We start from the raw sequence: 16,908 nt of genomic DNA, 5'->3' as shown, positions 1-16,908 counted from the left end.
CATGTGCACTAAGCAGCCGCTGGAGTATGTGGTTTATCTGTGGCATGTGCACTAAGCAGCCGCTGGAGTACGTGGTTTATCTGTGGCATGTGCACTGAGCAGCCGCTGGAGTACATGGTATATCTGTGGCATGTGCACTAAGCAGCCGCTGGAGTACGTGGTTTATCTGTGGCATGGGCACTAAGCAGCCGCTGGAGTACGTGGTATATCTGTGGCATGTGCACTAAGCAGCCGCTGGAGTACGTGGTTTATCTGTGGCATGGGCACTAAGCAGCCGCTGGAGTACATGGTATATCTGTGGCATGTGCACTAAGCAGCCGCTGGAGTACGTGGTTTATCTGTGGCATGTGCACTGAGCAGCCGCTGGAGTACGTGGTTTATCTGTGGCATGGGCACTAAGCAGCCGCTGGAGTACATGGTATATCTGTGGCATGTGCACTAAGCAGCCGCTGGAGTACGTGGTTTATCTGTGGCATGTGCACTGAGCAGCAGCTGGAGTACGTGGTTTATCTGTGGCATGTGCACTGAGCAGCCGCTGGAGTACGTGGTATATCTGTGGCATGTGCACTGAGCAGCCGCTGGAGTACGTGGTATATCTGTGGCATGTGCACTGAGCAGCCGCTGGAGTACGTGGTATATCTGTGGCATGTGCACTGAGCAGCCGCTGGAGTACGTGGTATATCTGTGGCATGGGCACCAAGTCACAGCTGCAATATTCTGTATGTAGATTTCCACGCATACTTTTGAAAATTGAAAGTGTGTGCCTAAATCCTTGGTCGAACCCAACTCCGCCCCCCCCCCCCCCCCCCGAAATTCCTCTTCCTACTGTGTGCAAAAGCAGGTTTCACCACGGGTTCCTTTATAAAGTGCGTTTGACGTGTATAAAACAGAAGTTTAAGCGTGTAAAGCACTTTGAAAATGAAATCCAGAAAGGGAACTTTTCTACTCTTCTCTTTATGAAAATAGGTATCAATCCTCACAGGGGTGGAGCTCAGTGATCTGGGCTCTCGGGCAATGAGAATCATTGGCCCCTAACCACCCATCCGAGGCTAGGAGAGCGTGCAGTGGGCCCTCGGGCGCTGCTCTAGTGCGCGAATGGTCAGTCCGCCCCGTACAGCCCTCTCCCAGCCCAGCGCTGCCTCTGGGAGAAGCAAGGCTGGATTCTGGCGAGTCGCCGTGAGGGGTCATTTCCAGTCTGCGCACATTCCATGCAAGCCCGGGGGTACTTTTTATTCGCAGTCCTCGCATCGGTGTGCGTTCACTTTGGAAATCATCCAAGGGAAACGGTTTGTGCAGAGGCTGGCACCTCCTTTTTTCAATGGATATTTTTTCTGACCAAAGCTACAGTCGTAGTTTAGAAAATCCCAAACTCTGCGCGTAGTTTCCTTCCCTGACCTTACCCCGCCCTGGGAAGGCCTGCCCTGCCACGCGGGCCGTGGAACCGTGCGATTCATTTTACCTGTACGCAGGGTGGACGGTTAATGCAGATAAAACACTTTTCACCCACAAAAGTCCCTCTGAAACTTGCCTCCCTGTTACCTCTCCTGTTATAATACAATGTGAAAGGAGAGAGCCTGGGGAAAACGCGAGAGACCCGGGAGACTGTGGAGAGAAAGATCAGAGAGCAGAAGAGACAGATCAAAGAGTCCGGACATGAGCAGAGCTGCATTTCCAAATATAACCTCACTTTTCATAATTGCCTAGAGCACTGGCTTTTACTTACCTTAGCTAATTGTTCTCCTAAGCCATTCGGGACTTCTCGTTCCTTTTCAATGTCTGTCTTATTTCCCAGCAGTAGAATTGGCAGATTGTCCCCTGCTCCTTCCTGTACAGAACAGAGCACATTCAATTCATTAGCAATTTATTAGCGTCTATAACCTGCTTTTCCAAAGCAGCCAAGCGCTGTAATATTACTCAAAATAACAATTCATTAAAATCGTAGGGACAAAAGACACACAGAATTAAAATGTAATTAATAACACAAAGTCTCCAAAATGAACTCGAACATATGGTGCACCTGTGGCAGGATCCAAACAGATCTGCACACACAGATAAACTACTTAAGTCTAAGGTACGAGTAAATCTAGCAATAGTAAAAGACTACAGTTGTTAATTTTGCAAACTTTAGAGAAGTGCAAAGCTCATGCATGGGGTTAAATCTCTGTGCAAGACAACCAAAGACCCCAACTCAGCCCCCAGGTTGGCTTTAGAGCACGAGAGGGAGCCTGTCCACATCTTTGTCACTTAGGGCTCAGGCCTGTCTGTCTGTCTGTCTGTCACGGGGACATGGGCGGTGAGCTGAGGTACAGAACTGGGGTTTCCTGGATCCGCACGCACTGTTTTCTTCTCTAGGAAAACTCGCATTTTCCCGCAGGGTTTCTGCACGGGCGCCACACTTCAGAAAAATTAAAAACGATTCCCAGATGAAAGCAGAAAAAGCACCAAGATGCGGAACTTGAAATGTGAGCGGATACGTCAAACCTGACTAGGAATTGTAGAAACGCGGTTTCTACCCCCTGCTCCCTCCATTAGTAGTTATCCCAACTCAGGCAGTTTTGCTATTTTAAAGATTTTAATGTTAGGGTTTCTTTTTCCGCAGTTTGTCAGCACAGATTTCATGTTTCTCCTTGCTGACTGCCCACTGGGAAGGATCTCTTAAAATAAGGCTTGATTTGAAAAAGTTGACTTTAATTTTTGTTTTTAATTCATCCCACTGCCCAGACACAGGAGGTGAAAGGTCACAGGGTGTCTAGGGGTTGAGGATATCCCATGATAACATAAGGGCATAAGATAGGCCATACTGGGTCTGTCCGAGGGTCCATCAAGCCCAGTATCCTACCTCTAACAGTGGCCAATTCAAGTCACGAGTACCTGGCAGGAACCCAAACATTAAATAAATCTCAAGCTATTATTGCTGGCAACAAGAGGTGGCTATTCCTATTAATTAATAGCAGTTTATGGACTTCCCTTCCAGGAACTTATTCAAATCATTTTTAAACCAAGCTATACTAGCTGCCTTAACCATATCCTCTAGCAATGAATTCCAGAGCTTGATTGTGCATTGAGTGAAAAATAATTTTCTGCAATTTGTTTTAAATGTGCTACTTGTTAACTTCATGGAGTGCCCCCTAGTCCTTCTATTTGAAAGTGTAAATAACCGAGTCACATCTACTCATTCAAGACCTCTCATGATCTTAAACACCTCTATCATATCCCCCCTCAGTCGTCTCTTCTCCAAGCTGAAGAGCCCTAACCTCTTTAGCCTTTCCGTATAGGGGAAATGTGTAGGTGCATGCTATGGGCTGAGCAAAGCTCAGGGCTTTGCAGGCTACACATTGTTTTCTTTGTCTTCCCAGTGGCTAACACAATGCTCAGTGAACCATCCTGGGGGGGGCAAAGGCTTTTAATTCAATCAGGAGAAGTAAAGTTTGGAATATTTAGACAATCTGTTTGCATATCTTCAACGTACGGCTTCCGAAGTGGCAGTTCCCAGGTGAAACCTATGCTCCTCTTTTGCTACGGTTCAGTACAGAGAGAATCAAGTCGTTCCCTGGGACCTGACACTAGCTGGCACAGGGAGGTTACTCTGAACTGCTTCTCCTCATTATTCAGCTTCCTTTTCTGTATTTTTGTTTTCTAATTTATCATAAATCATCTAATGCAGACATTGATTTAGAAAGAAATAATAATATTGCCGTGCCGATCACTCCATGGTACATGGGGGGAATAGGGAGCCAGGAGAGCTCTGCCTGTCGTACATTTCCCTCCCCTCAGATCATTTCACGTTGCTGAACGCACCGGCGCACATCAGATCACTCATTTCCCAAGTGGCCGGTGAACTCGCCTTGCTTCAGTCGTATTTCACCCCTCGCCTCTTTGCGGCCTGCGTCGTGAGAAACCCGCAGCGCTGTCCAGGGAAAGCCGCGCCTTATGAGCCTTTCACCGCGGGGGGGGGGGGGGGGGCCGCCTTACCTGCACACTGACCAGCCACTGCCGAACCGCCGTGAACGTGGGCCTGGCCGTGACGTCGTACATCACGATGACGCCGTCCGCCTTCCGGAAGAACTGCTTGGTGATGCTGCGGTACCTGCAAACACAAACACACATGTCCCACAGGCTCACCCAGGCGGGCAGGCGTGACTGAGGCTCACATTCACGTGGCGAGGAGGCCTCACCCACCCCCCTGGCTGCTTCCAGCTCTTTACACTGCTGCACGGGCGCACAAGGAAACCGAGCGCGTTCTGTCGGAAGCCGGGCCTGACGCCCGCACGTTACGGGGCCTGCGAGGGAGTGCGCACGTCGGCCGGGGGGGGGGGGGGGTGGTGGTGCTACCGTTGGGTCTGGCCGCTGCCGCTGGGTCTGCCAGAAGGACTTTCTTAGGTGACGAGCGTGATGATGGAGGATCCCTGAGTGCGGCGATGATCCTCTCTCTACCCCCCACGTCAGTGCTTCCCATGGACGGTCCAATCTTCTCAGAATTTTACAAACCATCTCGATGAAACAATCAGCTGCTAATGGGGAGAGGTCTCAAAGGGTGCCCTGCTTCTAACCGTTCTTCTGTTTTTATCCAAGTATTATTTTGTATTCCTTTAAAGGCCTGGATATTCCACCATAATACGCCATGGTGCAGCCCTCAAACAGGCAGACTGAGGATTCAGGAGGCTTTGCTCACAAGAGCATGAAATACTGGGTCAGACTAAGGGTCCATCAAGCCCAGTATTCTGATTCCAACCGTGGCCAATCCAGGCTACAAGTACCTGGCGGGTACCCAAACATTAAATAAATCTCAAGGAACTAATATTGGCACAAGCAGTGGCTATTCCCTACTGATTAGCAGTTAATGGACTTCTCCCATAGGAATTTATCCAAACCTTTTTTAAATCCAGCTACACTAACAGCCTTAACCACATCCTCTGGTAATGATTTCCAGAGCTTAATTATACATTGAGTGAAAAATAATTTTCTCTGATTTGTTTTAAATGAGCTACTTGCTAACTTCATGGAGTGCCCCCTGGTCCTCTGAGAGAGTAAATAACCGATTCACATCTACCCATTCTAGACCTCTCATGATCTTAAATACCTCTATCATATCCCCCCTCAGTCGTCTCTTCTCCAAGCTGAACAGCCCTAACCTCTTTAGTCTTTCCTCATAGGGGAGTTGTTCCATTCCCCTTTATCATTTTGGTTGCCCTTCTCTGTACCTTCTCCATCGCAATTATATCCTTTTTGAGATGCGGCGACCAGAATTGTACACAGTATTCAAGGTGTGGTCTCACCATGGAGCGATACAGAGCATTATGACATTTTCCGTTCTATTAACCATTCCCTTTCTAATAATTTCTATTCTGTTTGCTTTTCTGACTGCCGCAGCACACTGAGCCGACGATTTCATTCTCTTACCGCTCTTGTCCCGCAGTGTCCCAGAGCTGCAGAGCCACCTGGCATTTATCCACCGTCACCGTCTTCACGCTGTAATCGATACCTTGGGGAAGGAAAAGCACAAGGCACCATTGCTTCCCCTTCTCAGAAGAGTCTCAGTGTTTGCAGCCCGGGGGCAGGTCCTCTGGCAACCCGAGCTGCTCCTTGCATCTCAGCAAAAAATCGGCAGGAGGTTCTGCATCCTCGTGCCCTCCTCTCTTATATCTCTTACTGGAAGCACCCACCACTAGCAAAGGCCCAGCAAGCAGTCTCCGAGCCTCAGCATTGCTGCAGGCGTGACAGGCACGCAACAAGGCCCCCAGTGCAAGCGATAACGCTCGTTCCCCGCAGTCTGCTGGTGCACACAGGACCGAGCACAGAGGACTCACACACTTCCGCCCCCTCGAGAGGCCTTAGGGCCTGCTCTCTCTCCACACACAGGACAGGAATTCTCCTTCCGCTTCAGTCCTGTGCCCCCAGCCTTAACCTAACAGGACCCCCAGCTCACGATGACTTTTACAGATTATGAATGGGGGGAAACGTTGAGAGATAACCCAGCAATTCCCTTTCAGGTCAGACACTACGTCACGTCTACTGACGCGCAATAATACAGCGAGGCGAGGGCTTCAGTCTCAAAGGGAGCAAGAGACGTAACATTAACAAGAGTTAAAGCCTTCCGGGAGACGAAAGCCTGGGAGATGTGATGGAGAAATTTAAAAAACCTCAAAGTATAAATAAATCACAAGATACAAGTACGAGAACAAGAGGTCATGATAAGAAATTCAAGAAGCCAGAATCAGGACAAACATTTGAAAATATTTCTTTATAGATTGGGCACTCAGTGCGGAAAACAACCTGCTAATGAATGCAAAAAAAGTAATAAAATTCAAAAAGCCTGGGATAAGCAGAGAGGAGCCTTAGCTGTGGGGGAGTGAGGGGTAAAGCCTGGGATAAGCACAGAGGATCCTTAGCTGTGGGGGAGTGAGGGGTAAAGCCTGGGATAAGCACAGAGGATCCTTAGCTGTGAGGGAGTGAGAGGTAAAGCCTGGGATAAGCACAGAGGATCCTTAGCTGTGGGGGAGTGAGGGGTAAAGCCTGGGATAAGCACAGAGGATCCTTAGCTGTGGGGAGTGAGAGGTAAAGCCTGGGATAAGCACAGAGGATCCTTAGCTGTGGGGGAGTGAGGGGTAAAGCCTGGGATAAGCACAGAGGATCCTTAGCTGTGGGGGAGTGAGGGGTAAAGCCTGGGATAAGCACAGAGGATCCTTAGCTGTGGGGGAGTGAGGGGTAAAGCCTGGGATAAGCACAGAGGATCCTTAGCTGTGGGGGAGTGAGGGGTAAAGCCTGGGATAAGCACAGAGGATCCTTAGCTGTGAGGGAGTGAGGGGTAAAGCCTGGGATAAGCACAGAGGATCCTTAGCTGTGGGGGAGTGAGGGGTAAAGCCTGGGATAAGCACAGAGGATCCTTAGCTGTGAGGGAGCGAGGGGTAAAGCCTGGGATAAGCACAGAGGATCCTTAGCTGTGAGGGAGTGAGAGGTAAAGCCTGGGATAAGCACAGAGGATCCTTAGCTGTGGGGGAGTGAGAGGTAAAGCCTGGGATAAGCACAGAGGATCCTTAGCTGTGAGGAAGTGAGGGGTAAAGCCTGGGATAAGCACAGAGGATCCTTAGCTGTGGGGAGTGAGAGGTAAAGCCTGGGATAAGCACAGAGGATCCTTAGCTGTGGGGGAGTGAGGGGTAAAGCCTGGGATAAGCACAGAGGATCCTTAGCTGTGGGGGAGTGAGGGGTAAAGCCTGGGATAAGCACAGAGGATCCTTAGCTGTGGGGGAGTGAGAGGTAAAGCCTGGGATAAGCACAGAGGATCCTTAGCTGTGGGGGAGTGAGGGGTAAAGCCTGGGATAAGCACAGAGGATCCTTAGCTGTGAGGGAGTGAGGGGTAAAGCCTGGGATAAGCACAGAGGATCCTTAGCTGTGGGGGGAGTGAGGGGTAAAGCCTGGGATAAGCAGAGAGGATCCTTAGCTGTGAAGGAGTGAGGGGTAAAGCCTGGGATAAGCACAGAGGATCCTTAGCTGTGAGGGAGTGAGAGGTAAAGCCTGGGATAAGCACAGAGGATCCTTAGCTGTGAGGGAGTGAGAGGTAAAGCCTGGGATAAGCACAGAGGATCCTTAGCTGTGAGGGAGTGAGGGGTAAAGCCTGGGATAAGCACAGAGGATCCTTAGCTGTGGGGGTGTGAGAGGTAAAGCCTGGGATAAGTACAGAGGATCCTTAGCTGTGGGGGTGTGAGAGGTAAAGCCTGGGATAAGCACAGAGGATCCTTAGCTGTGGGGGAGTGAGGGGTAAAGCCTGGGATAAGCACAGAGGATCCTTAGCTGTGGGGGAGTGAGGGGTAAAGCCTGGGATAAGCACAGAGGATCCTTAGCTGTGGGGTGAGTGAGGGGTAAAGCCTGGGATAAGCACAGAGGATCCTTAGCTGTGGGGGAGTGAGAGGTAAAGCCTGGGATAAGCACAGGGGATCCTTAGCTGTGGGGGAGTGAGAGGTAAAGCCTGGGATAAGCACAGAGGATCCTTAGCTGTGGGGGAGTGAGGGGTAAAGCCTGGGATAAGCACAGAGGATCCTTAGCTGTGGGGTGAGTGAGGGGTAAAGCCTGGGATAAGCACAGAGGATCCTTAGCTGTGGGGGAGTGAGAGGTAAAGCCTGGGATAAGCACAGAGGATCCTTAGCTGTGGGGGAGTGAGAGGTAAAGCCTGGGATAAGCACAGAGGATCCTTAGCTGTGGGGGAGTGAGGGGTAAAGCCTGGGATCTGTGGCACTGTATTAGGAATACAATTGGACAGGGTATTTGGGCCTGAGGTTCCTCATGAACTTTCAGATTCTCTGTTTCTGATATCTTATAATTCAATGACATTTATCTTTCAGGGAAACCTTAGGAAGCCAGTGTGTCTGTCCTGCCCTATTTTCTAGTTGTGCTTCAGCTGGTGATCCATGTGAGTTTCCTGATATCCAGTTCTCCAAACCTACCCACGGTGGCAGATGTACCCGAGTGGAAATTGTCTTCACAAAATCTTCGTAAAAATGACGTTTTCCCCACACTTGAATTTCCCACAAAGACAATCTTGAATAATCGATCTGGCACAGAGTGCAACTGCTCCTCCTTTAAACCAGAAAGAAAAGAAAAGCATGCACAAGATTAATTTTCAATTCTTCACATCTCTAAGGGGAACATTTTACCTCTTGATTTCTTTTCCAGTTCATCCTGCTACTCCAGTCCAATCTGAACAGGTGGGTTGTGCCCCAGAATGGTTTATTAAAATTTATATATCGCGACATCATAAATTTTATAGCAGTTTACAATAAAAATGTGCATAACTTAAACAGGAATACATAATCAAATAATACCAGCAGATGGAGGCAGAGCACACGGATTTCCCCCATGACAACTTCGCCACTGTGTAAAGGTGGTGCAGCTCCAAGAGAGCCCTGTATTCCCATGTCCTAGCATTGAAAACATCTACATCAGTTAAATTAAGAGTAAAAATAATGCACCTTAAACAACAGTGTTGAGAGAAAATCCTTATATCTCCACCCTCTGGTCCTAAGAGAACAGTATGATATAAGAGCACAAACTGATTTAAAGCAGTTTCAGAAAAAAATGAAACATAGAAATGACCGCAAGCTTTCACACTTATTTTCTCATACTTATCTGTTACTCCGACCGCTGAGTTCAGGGCCCTTATTGGTAACTTTTTGATTCCCCGTGGTTATGCTGATTTTTTTCCAATGGAAAAGGTTTGTCATTGTCTTTGGATCATTAAAGTTTTTCAAGTATCTGAAAGTCTGTATCATATCACCTCTGCTCCTCCTTTCCTCCAGGGTGTACATATTTAGATTCTTCAATCTCTCCTCGTACGTCATCCGATGAAGATCCTCCACCTTTCTGGTCGCCCTTCTCTGGACCGCCTCCATCCTGTCTCTGTCTCTTTGGAGATACGGTCTCCAGAACTGAGCACAGTACTCCAGGTGAGGCCTCACCAAGGACCTGTACAAAGGGATAATCACTTCCCTTTTCTTACTCGATATTCCTCTCTCTATGCATCCTAGCATTCTTCTGGCTTTTGCTATCGCCTTGTCACATTGTTTCACCGACTTCAGATCATTAGACATTATCACCCCAAGGTCTCTCTCCTGCTCCATGCACATCAGCCTTCCCCCCCCCCCCCCCCATCGAATACAGTTCATTCGAATTTCCACTCCCCATATGCATGACTTTGCACTTCTTGGCATTGAATCTCAGCTGCCAAATCTTCGACCACTCTTCCATCTTCCTTAAATCCCGTCTCATTCTCTCCACTCCTTCCGGCGTGTCCACTCTGTTGCAGATCTTAGTGTCGTCCGCAAAAAGACAAACCTTACCTTCTATCCCGTCTACAATGTCGCTCACAAAGATATTGAACAGGATCGGTCCCAACACTGACCCTTGTGGCACTCCGCTCATCACCGCTCTCTCTTTAGAGTAAGTAGAGGTCTATATATCTGAACGAATATGACCTAAAACACATATCTGCTGTGGTGCTGACCTAGAATATGTGTGAATATGAAGAGGTCTATATATTTATTTATTTATTTTATTTAAGGTTTTTTTATACCGGCATTCATGAACTCGTTCACATCATGTCGGTTTACAGAAAACAGGGGTGCGAAGAATACAACCAAAAAACATAATAAAACGTGATGAAAAGAAGCAGTTACAATTAACAAGGGCTAATGAACTGGGATTGTAAGAAATAAAGAGAGATAGAGGGGGTTAATTATATACAAATGTACAATGTAAATATGGAGTCCAATATGGAGTCCAATATATGGAGTCCAATATATACAGCTTCTGAGCAGAGAAATTATTGGTGGTGCATGTTAGGTGGAGTTCGGGAAGGCTTGCCTGAAAAGCCATGTCTTTAGCCTTTTCCTAAAGGTTAGGAGGCATGGTTCGTTTCTGAGATCTGGAGGGATGGAGTTCCATAACGGTGGTCCTGCTGTGGAAAGGGCTCGGTCTCTTAAGGTGCTGTGCTTAGTGGTTTTCGTGGGTGGAACAATGAGGCATCCTCTGTAGGCTTCCCTGGTTGGTCTTGTGGATTTGTGTAAACAGGGCGGAATTTGTAGGTCGATTATGGTATGTTGGTGAATGATTTTGTATATCAAGGTGATGGATTTATAAATGACTCTGAAATGGATTGGTAACCAGTGGAGGTCTTGTAGAACTGGGGAGATGTGGTCTCTTCTCCTAGTGTTAGTCAGTAGACGGGCTGCTGCGTTTTGAACCATTTGGAGTGGTTTTGTGTATGAGGAGGGGAGGCCAAGTAGAATAGAGCTGCAGTAGTCCAGTTTAGAGAAAATGAGGGCTTGGAGGATGGTTCTGAAGTCTTTGGCATGGAATAGTGGTCTTATCCTTTTTAAGACTTGCAGTTTAAAGAAGCAGTCTTTGGTGGTTTTATTGATGTGGGCTTTGAAGTTCAGTTTATTGTCGATTAGCACACCTAGATCTCTCACATGAGTGGTTTGTAGGTTGGTTGGGAGACAGGCTGTGAGATTGTTGTCAGGAGTTATGAGTAAAACTTCAGTTTTGGCAGAGTTTAGTACCAGGTTTAGGCTGTTGAGGAGGCTTTTGATTTCTTGGTGACAGGATTCCCAGTATTCGAGGGTTTTTGAGTATGTTTCTTTGATGGGTATCAGGATCTGAATGTCGTCTGCATAGAGAAAGTGTATTAAATTGAGGTTGGTAAGGAGTCGGCAGAGTGGTAGAAGGTAAATATTAAAGAGTGTGGGGGATAAAGAGGAACCTTGTGGGACTCCGATGGTCGAGTCTTGGCGTGATGATTCTTTATTATGGATTTTTACCTTGTAGCCTCTGTTGGTTAGAAACGATTTGAACCAGGAGAGCGCTAAACCAGAGATACCTATCGCAGCTAGCTGGTTGATGAGGATAGCGTGATTTACGGTATCGAAAGCTGCTGAAAGGTCCAGAAGGATCAATAGAAAGGATTGTCCTTTGTCTGTACCTAAGATGAGGAGGTCTGTAAGGGAGGTAAGTAGGGATTCAGTGCCCCGATTTTTGCGGAATCCATGTTGTGAGGCGGATAGAATTTTGTTGTCTTCAATGAAGTCCGATAGTTGGGTGTTCACAAGCCTTTCCATAATCTTAGCTATGATAGGAAGATTAGCTATTGGACGGTAGTTGTTGGGGTCTTTTAGGTCCAGGTTGGGTTTTTTTAAAAGTGGTTTGAGTGAGGCTTGTTTGAGGTCTTCTGGGAAGGAACCTTGGGAAAGCGAGCAGTTGATGATGTCCGCTAATGTTTTGGAGATGGTGTCTGGTATTGAGAGGAGAAGTTTTGTGGGTATATGGTCTGCCGGGTGCGAAGATGGTTTCATTCTTCTAAGCATGGTTTGGATTTCGGAGGAAGAAGTAAGTTCAAACATTTCTAGATGAATGTTTTTGATGTGAGGCATTAGAGCTGGTGTTGGGGGGGCGATATTGGAGGGACGTTGAGTAAGAAGATTCGTGATTTTGTTTTGAAAGAAGAGAGCGAGTTCATCTGCTTTGGCTTGAGCTTGATTACTAGGGCATTCTGGTGAGGGTATTTGAGTGAGGGAGGAAACATAGTTGAATAGAGCTTTCGCGTCAAAGACTAAGTTGTGAATTTTGGAGGCGAAAAAGTCTCTTTTTGATTTGGAGGTGCAGGCCTTGTATTGTTGTAGCGTGAGTTTGTAGGCTGAGAGTGTGCTAGCACTAGGGTTTTTCCGCCAGTTAGATTCCTTTTGTCTTAGATATTGTTTTAGCCTTCTGAGATCGTCGGTGAACCATGGTTGTTTTTTGGAGGCGTCTGGGTGGGATTTTTTTGTTGTTAGAGGGCAGAGCTTGTTGGCTATGTATTCTGTGATAGTATTCCAGGATTGTAAGGCAGTATTGGGATCGGTGAGAACTATAGCAGGAAGGTGTTTGGTCAGCTGATTGGTGAGGTCGTCGGGGTGGCAAGATTTTCTGTAGTTAAAGGAGGGAGTAGTTGTATGAGGGGCAATAGATTTTTCCAGTGAGAATGAGGTAGAAATCAGGGAGTGATCCGACCAGGGTACCTTCATATTTTTTGGTGGGGAAGACGATTTTATGCCTTTGTTGATAAAGATCAGGTCCAACATATGTCCTGCTTTATGTGTCGGGTTTTTGACTATTTGGGTGAAGCCCATTGCTGAGAATGCTAGTAGTAGATTTTGGCAGCTGGGGGAGGGATCAGGGTTATCCATGTGTAGATTGAAATCTCCTAATATTATTGCTGGTGTGTCCAGGTTGAGGAGTGTTGTGGTTATTTCTATGATGGGTGAGACGTCAGATTCTAAGAGTCCTGGTGGGGCATAGATGAGAAGGATTTGTAGTTGGAGTGATGTGAAGAAGCCAATTTCAAGTTTAGTATCGGAGTGGACTGGATGGTGTGAGAATCTGAGGTCTTTTTTTGTTGCAAGGAGGATTCCCCCTCCCTTCTTTTTCAGTCTAGGAAGGGAGAAGATGTCGTAAGTTAGCGTCGTTGGTAGTTGGTTTATTATTGCAGTATCTGTAGGTTTCAGCCAGGTTTCTGTTATTGCGCAAATATCTGGCTTAGCGTCGGTGAGGTAGTCATTGAGGATTAGTGATTTTTTAGTTATAGATTGCGCATTGAATAGCGTTAGTGTGAATAGGGTGAGGCCTAGTAGTTGGGTTATCGGAGCTATTAGGATTGGGGTGAGTGATTTTAGGTTGCGAAGGTGTACTTGTCTAGTTAGATTTCTTTTCTGTAAGAAACTGTGATGTATGATTGGGATTGAGAATGTTGGATACATTTTAGAGGATTGTTCCATTTTGATTGTGGTGTTGTTATAGAGGAAGCTGTATTCGTCTGAGTGGAGTTGTTGAGTGGATGTCGGGTTCCAGGAGAGCAGGTTAGTATAAGAGTGATTGCTGGCGTTTGGAGTGAGGAGAATTCGGCGTTTTAATGAAGGCACATGTGAAGCCGTTTGACTCTGGATGTGTGGTCCTGCTTTGGTTGTTTGAGATTGAGCGTTAGAGGTATTGGTGAGGAATGTCGCTGGCTGACTTGGATGTTGTCTACAGCCCTGGTTCTAGCATGCATGGAGGTCTTGTTGGATTTTAGAGGAACTCCATCCGTCTTCCAATTAGGGTATATGGAGGTAGTATAGGGTGTGCTCAAGGGCTCAAGGGCTCTCAGGGTCTGCACGAAGGGGCACACAAAGGGGCCAGCCCCTTTGTCGTGCACCTTTGGCGCACGACGCAGGCGCGCGGCGCCTGGTGAGCTGTAGATTTAAAGGTCCCTCTCGCGGCTTCCGATTGGTCCGCCTGGGTTGTGGGCGGGCTGGACGGCCGAGCGGAGGGGCGGCGTGTAGGAGGAGCGGCGTCGGAGGTGCTCCCGAGGACTTGCCGCGTGGTCTGGGTCCGGGCTCGCCGAGGGTGAGGGAAATTGAAGGCCTTACCCCGGCGGGTCTAGGCGCCGACCGTGCAGGCCTCCCTTCTGGCTCGGGCTCGCTGACGCTGCAGGGACGCTGAAGAGGATCGGCGCCGGGTGAGCTGTAGATTTAAAGGTCCCTCTCGCGGCTTCCGATTGGTCCGCCTGGGTTGTGGGCGGGCTGGACGGCCGAGCGGAGGGGGCGGCGTGTAGGAGGAGCGGCGTCGGAGGGTGCTCCCGAGGACTTGCCGCGTGGTCTGGGTCCGGGCTCGCCGAGGGTGAGGGAAATTCAAGGCCTTACCCCGGCGGGTCTAGGCGCCGACCGCGCAGGCCTCCCTTCTGGCTCGGGCTCGCTGACGCTGCAGGGACGCTGAAGAATCTGAACAAATATCTGAACAAATATGACCTAAAACACATATCTGCTGTGGTGCTGACCTAGAATATGTGTGAATATGAAGAGGTCTATATATCTGAACAAATATGACCTAAAACACATATCTGCTGTGGTGCTGACCTAGAATATGTATGAATATGAAGAGGTCTATATATCTGCTGTGGTGCTGACCTAGAATATGTATGAATATGAAGAGGTCTATATATCTGAACAAATATGACCTAAAACACAGATCTGCTGTGGTGCTGACCTAGAATATGTGTGAATATGAAGAGGTCTATATATCTGAACGAATATGACCTAAAACACATATCTGCTGTGGTGCTGACCTAGAATATGTATGAATATGAAGAGGTCTATATATCTGCTGTGGTGTTGACCTAGAATATGCATGACTATGAAGAGGTCTATATATCTGAACGAATATGACCTAAAACACATATCTGCTGTGGTGCTGACCTAGAATATGTATGAATATGAAGAGGTCTATATATCTGAACGAATATGACCTAAAACGCAGATCTGCTGTGGTGCTGACCTAGAATATGTATGAATATGAAGAGGTCTATATATCTGAACGAATATGACCTAAAACACATATCTGCTTTGGTGCTGACCTAGAATATGTGTGAATATGAAGAGGTCTATATATCTGAACGAATATGACCTAAAACACATATCTGCTTTGGTGCTGACCTAGAATATGTGTGAATATGAAGAGGTCTATATATCTGAACGAATATGACCTAAAACGCAGATCTGCTGTGGTGCTGACCTAGAATATGTATGAATATGAAGAGGACTATATATCTGAACGAATATGACCTAAAACACATATCTGCTTTGGTGCTGACCTAGAATATGTGTGAATATGAAGGGGTCTATATATCTGAACGAATATGGCCTAAAACACATATCTGCTGTGGTGCTGACCTAGAATATGTATGAATATGAAGAGGTCTATATATCTGAACGAATATGACCTAAAACGCAAATCTGCTGTGGTGCTGACCTAGAATATGTATGAATATGAAGAGGTCTATATATCTGCTGTGGTGTTGACCTAGAATATGCATGACTATGAAGAGGTCTATATATCTGAATGAATATGACCTAAAACACATATCTGCTGTGGTACTGACCTAGAATATGTATGAATATGAAGAGGTCTATATATCTGAACGAATATGACCTAAAACACAGATCTGCTGTGGTGCTGACCTAGAATATGTGTGAATATGAAGAGGTCTATATATCTGAACGAATATGACCTAAAACACATATCTGCTGTGGTGCTGACCTAGAATATGTATGAATATGAAGAGGTCTATATATCTGCTGTGGTGTTGACCTAGAATATGCATGACTATGAAGAGGTCTATATATCTGAATGAATATGACCTAAAACACATATCTGCTGTGGTGCTGACCTAGAATATGTATGAATATGAAGAGGTCTATATATCTGAACAAATATGACCTAAAACACAGATCTGCTGTGGTGCTGACCTAGAATATGTGTGAATATGAAGAGGTCTATATATCTGAACGAATATGACCTAAAACACATATCTGCTGTGGTGCTGACCTAGAATATGTATGAATATGAAGAGGTCTATATATCTGAACGAATATGACCTAAAACGCAGATCTGGTGTGGTGCTGACCTAGAATATGTATGAATATGAAGAGGTCTATATATCTGAACGAATATGACCTAAAACACATATCTGCTTTGGTGCTGACCTAGAATATGTGTGAATATGAAGAGGTCTATATATCTGAACGAATATGACCTAAAACACATATCTGCTGTGGTGCTGACCTAGAATATGTATGAATATGAAGAGGTCTATATATCTGCTGTGGTGTTGACCTAGAATATGCATGACTATGAAGAGGTCTATATATCTGAACGAATATGACCTAAAACACATATCTGCTGTGGTGCTGACCTAGAATATGTATGAATATGAAGAGGTCTATATATCTGAACGAATATGACCTAAAACGCAGATCTGCTGTGGTGCTGACCTAGAATATGTATGAATATGAAGAGGTCTATATATCTGAACGAATATGACCTAAAACACATATCTGCTTTGGTGCTGACCTAGAATATGTGTGAATATGAAGAGGTCTATATATCTGAACGAATATGACCTAAAACACATATCTGCTTTGGTGCTGACCTAGAATATGTGTGAATATGAAGAGGTCTATATATCTGAACGAATATGACCTAAAACGCAGATCTGCTGTGGTGCTGACCTAGAATATGTATGAATATGAAGAGGACTATATATCTGAACGAATATGACCTAAAACACATATCTGCTTTGGTGCTGACCTAGAATATGTGTGAATATGAAGGGGTCTATATATCTGAACGAATATGGCCTAAAACACATATCTGCTGTGGTGCTGACCTAGAATATGTATGAATATGAAGAGGTCTATATATCTGAACGAATATGACCTAAAACGCAAATCTGCTGTGGTGCTGACCTAGAATATGTATGAATATGAAGAGGTCTATATATCTGCTGTGGTGTTGACCTAGAATATGCATGACTATGAAGAGGTCTATATATCTGAATGAATATGACCTAAA

The 16,908-nt window shown here is 46.4% G+C and overlaps 1 protein-coding gene across 2 annotated transcripts in view; it reads right to left on the bottom strand.

Annotated features, from left to right (window-relative positions):
• Positions 1-16,908, bottom strand: part of CRACR2A (calcium release activated channel regulator 2A) — a 111,641-nt gene that overhangs the window by 7,965 nt on the left and 86,768 nt on the right. For both annotated transcript variants that reach the window (XM_029597315.1, XM_029597316.1), the window contains exons 14-17: positions 8,439-8,571; positions 5,401-5,482; positions 3,973-4,087; positions 1,724-1,825 (exon numbers count right to left, since the gene is read on the bottom strand). In XM_029597315.1, the coding sequence (XP_029453175.1) occupies positions 1,724-1,825; positions 3,973-4,087; positions 5,401-5,482; positions 8,439-8,571 (432 nt within the window). The remainder of the gene's footprint in view (positions 1-1,723; positions 1,826-3,972; positions 4,088-5,400; positions 5,483-8,438; positions 8,572-16,908) is intronic.

Source organism: Rhinatrema bivittatum, chromosome 4 (genome assembly GCF_901001135.1).
Source record: "Rhinatrema bivittatum chromosome 4, aRhiBiv1.1, whole genome shotgun sequence".
Taxonomy (NCBI): domain Eukaryota; kingdom Metazoa; phylum Chordata; class Amphibia; order Gymnophiona; family Rhinatrematidae; genus Rhinatrema; species Rhinatrema bivittatum.
The sequence above is the reverse complement of the archived record's forward strand: the minus strand, read 5'-3'. Positions and strand labels throughout refer to the sequence as shown.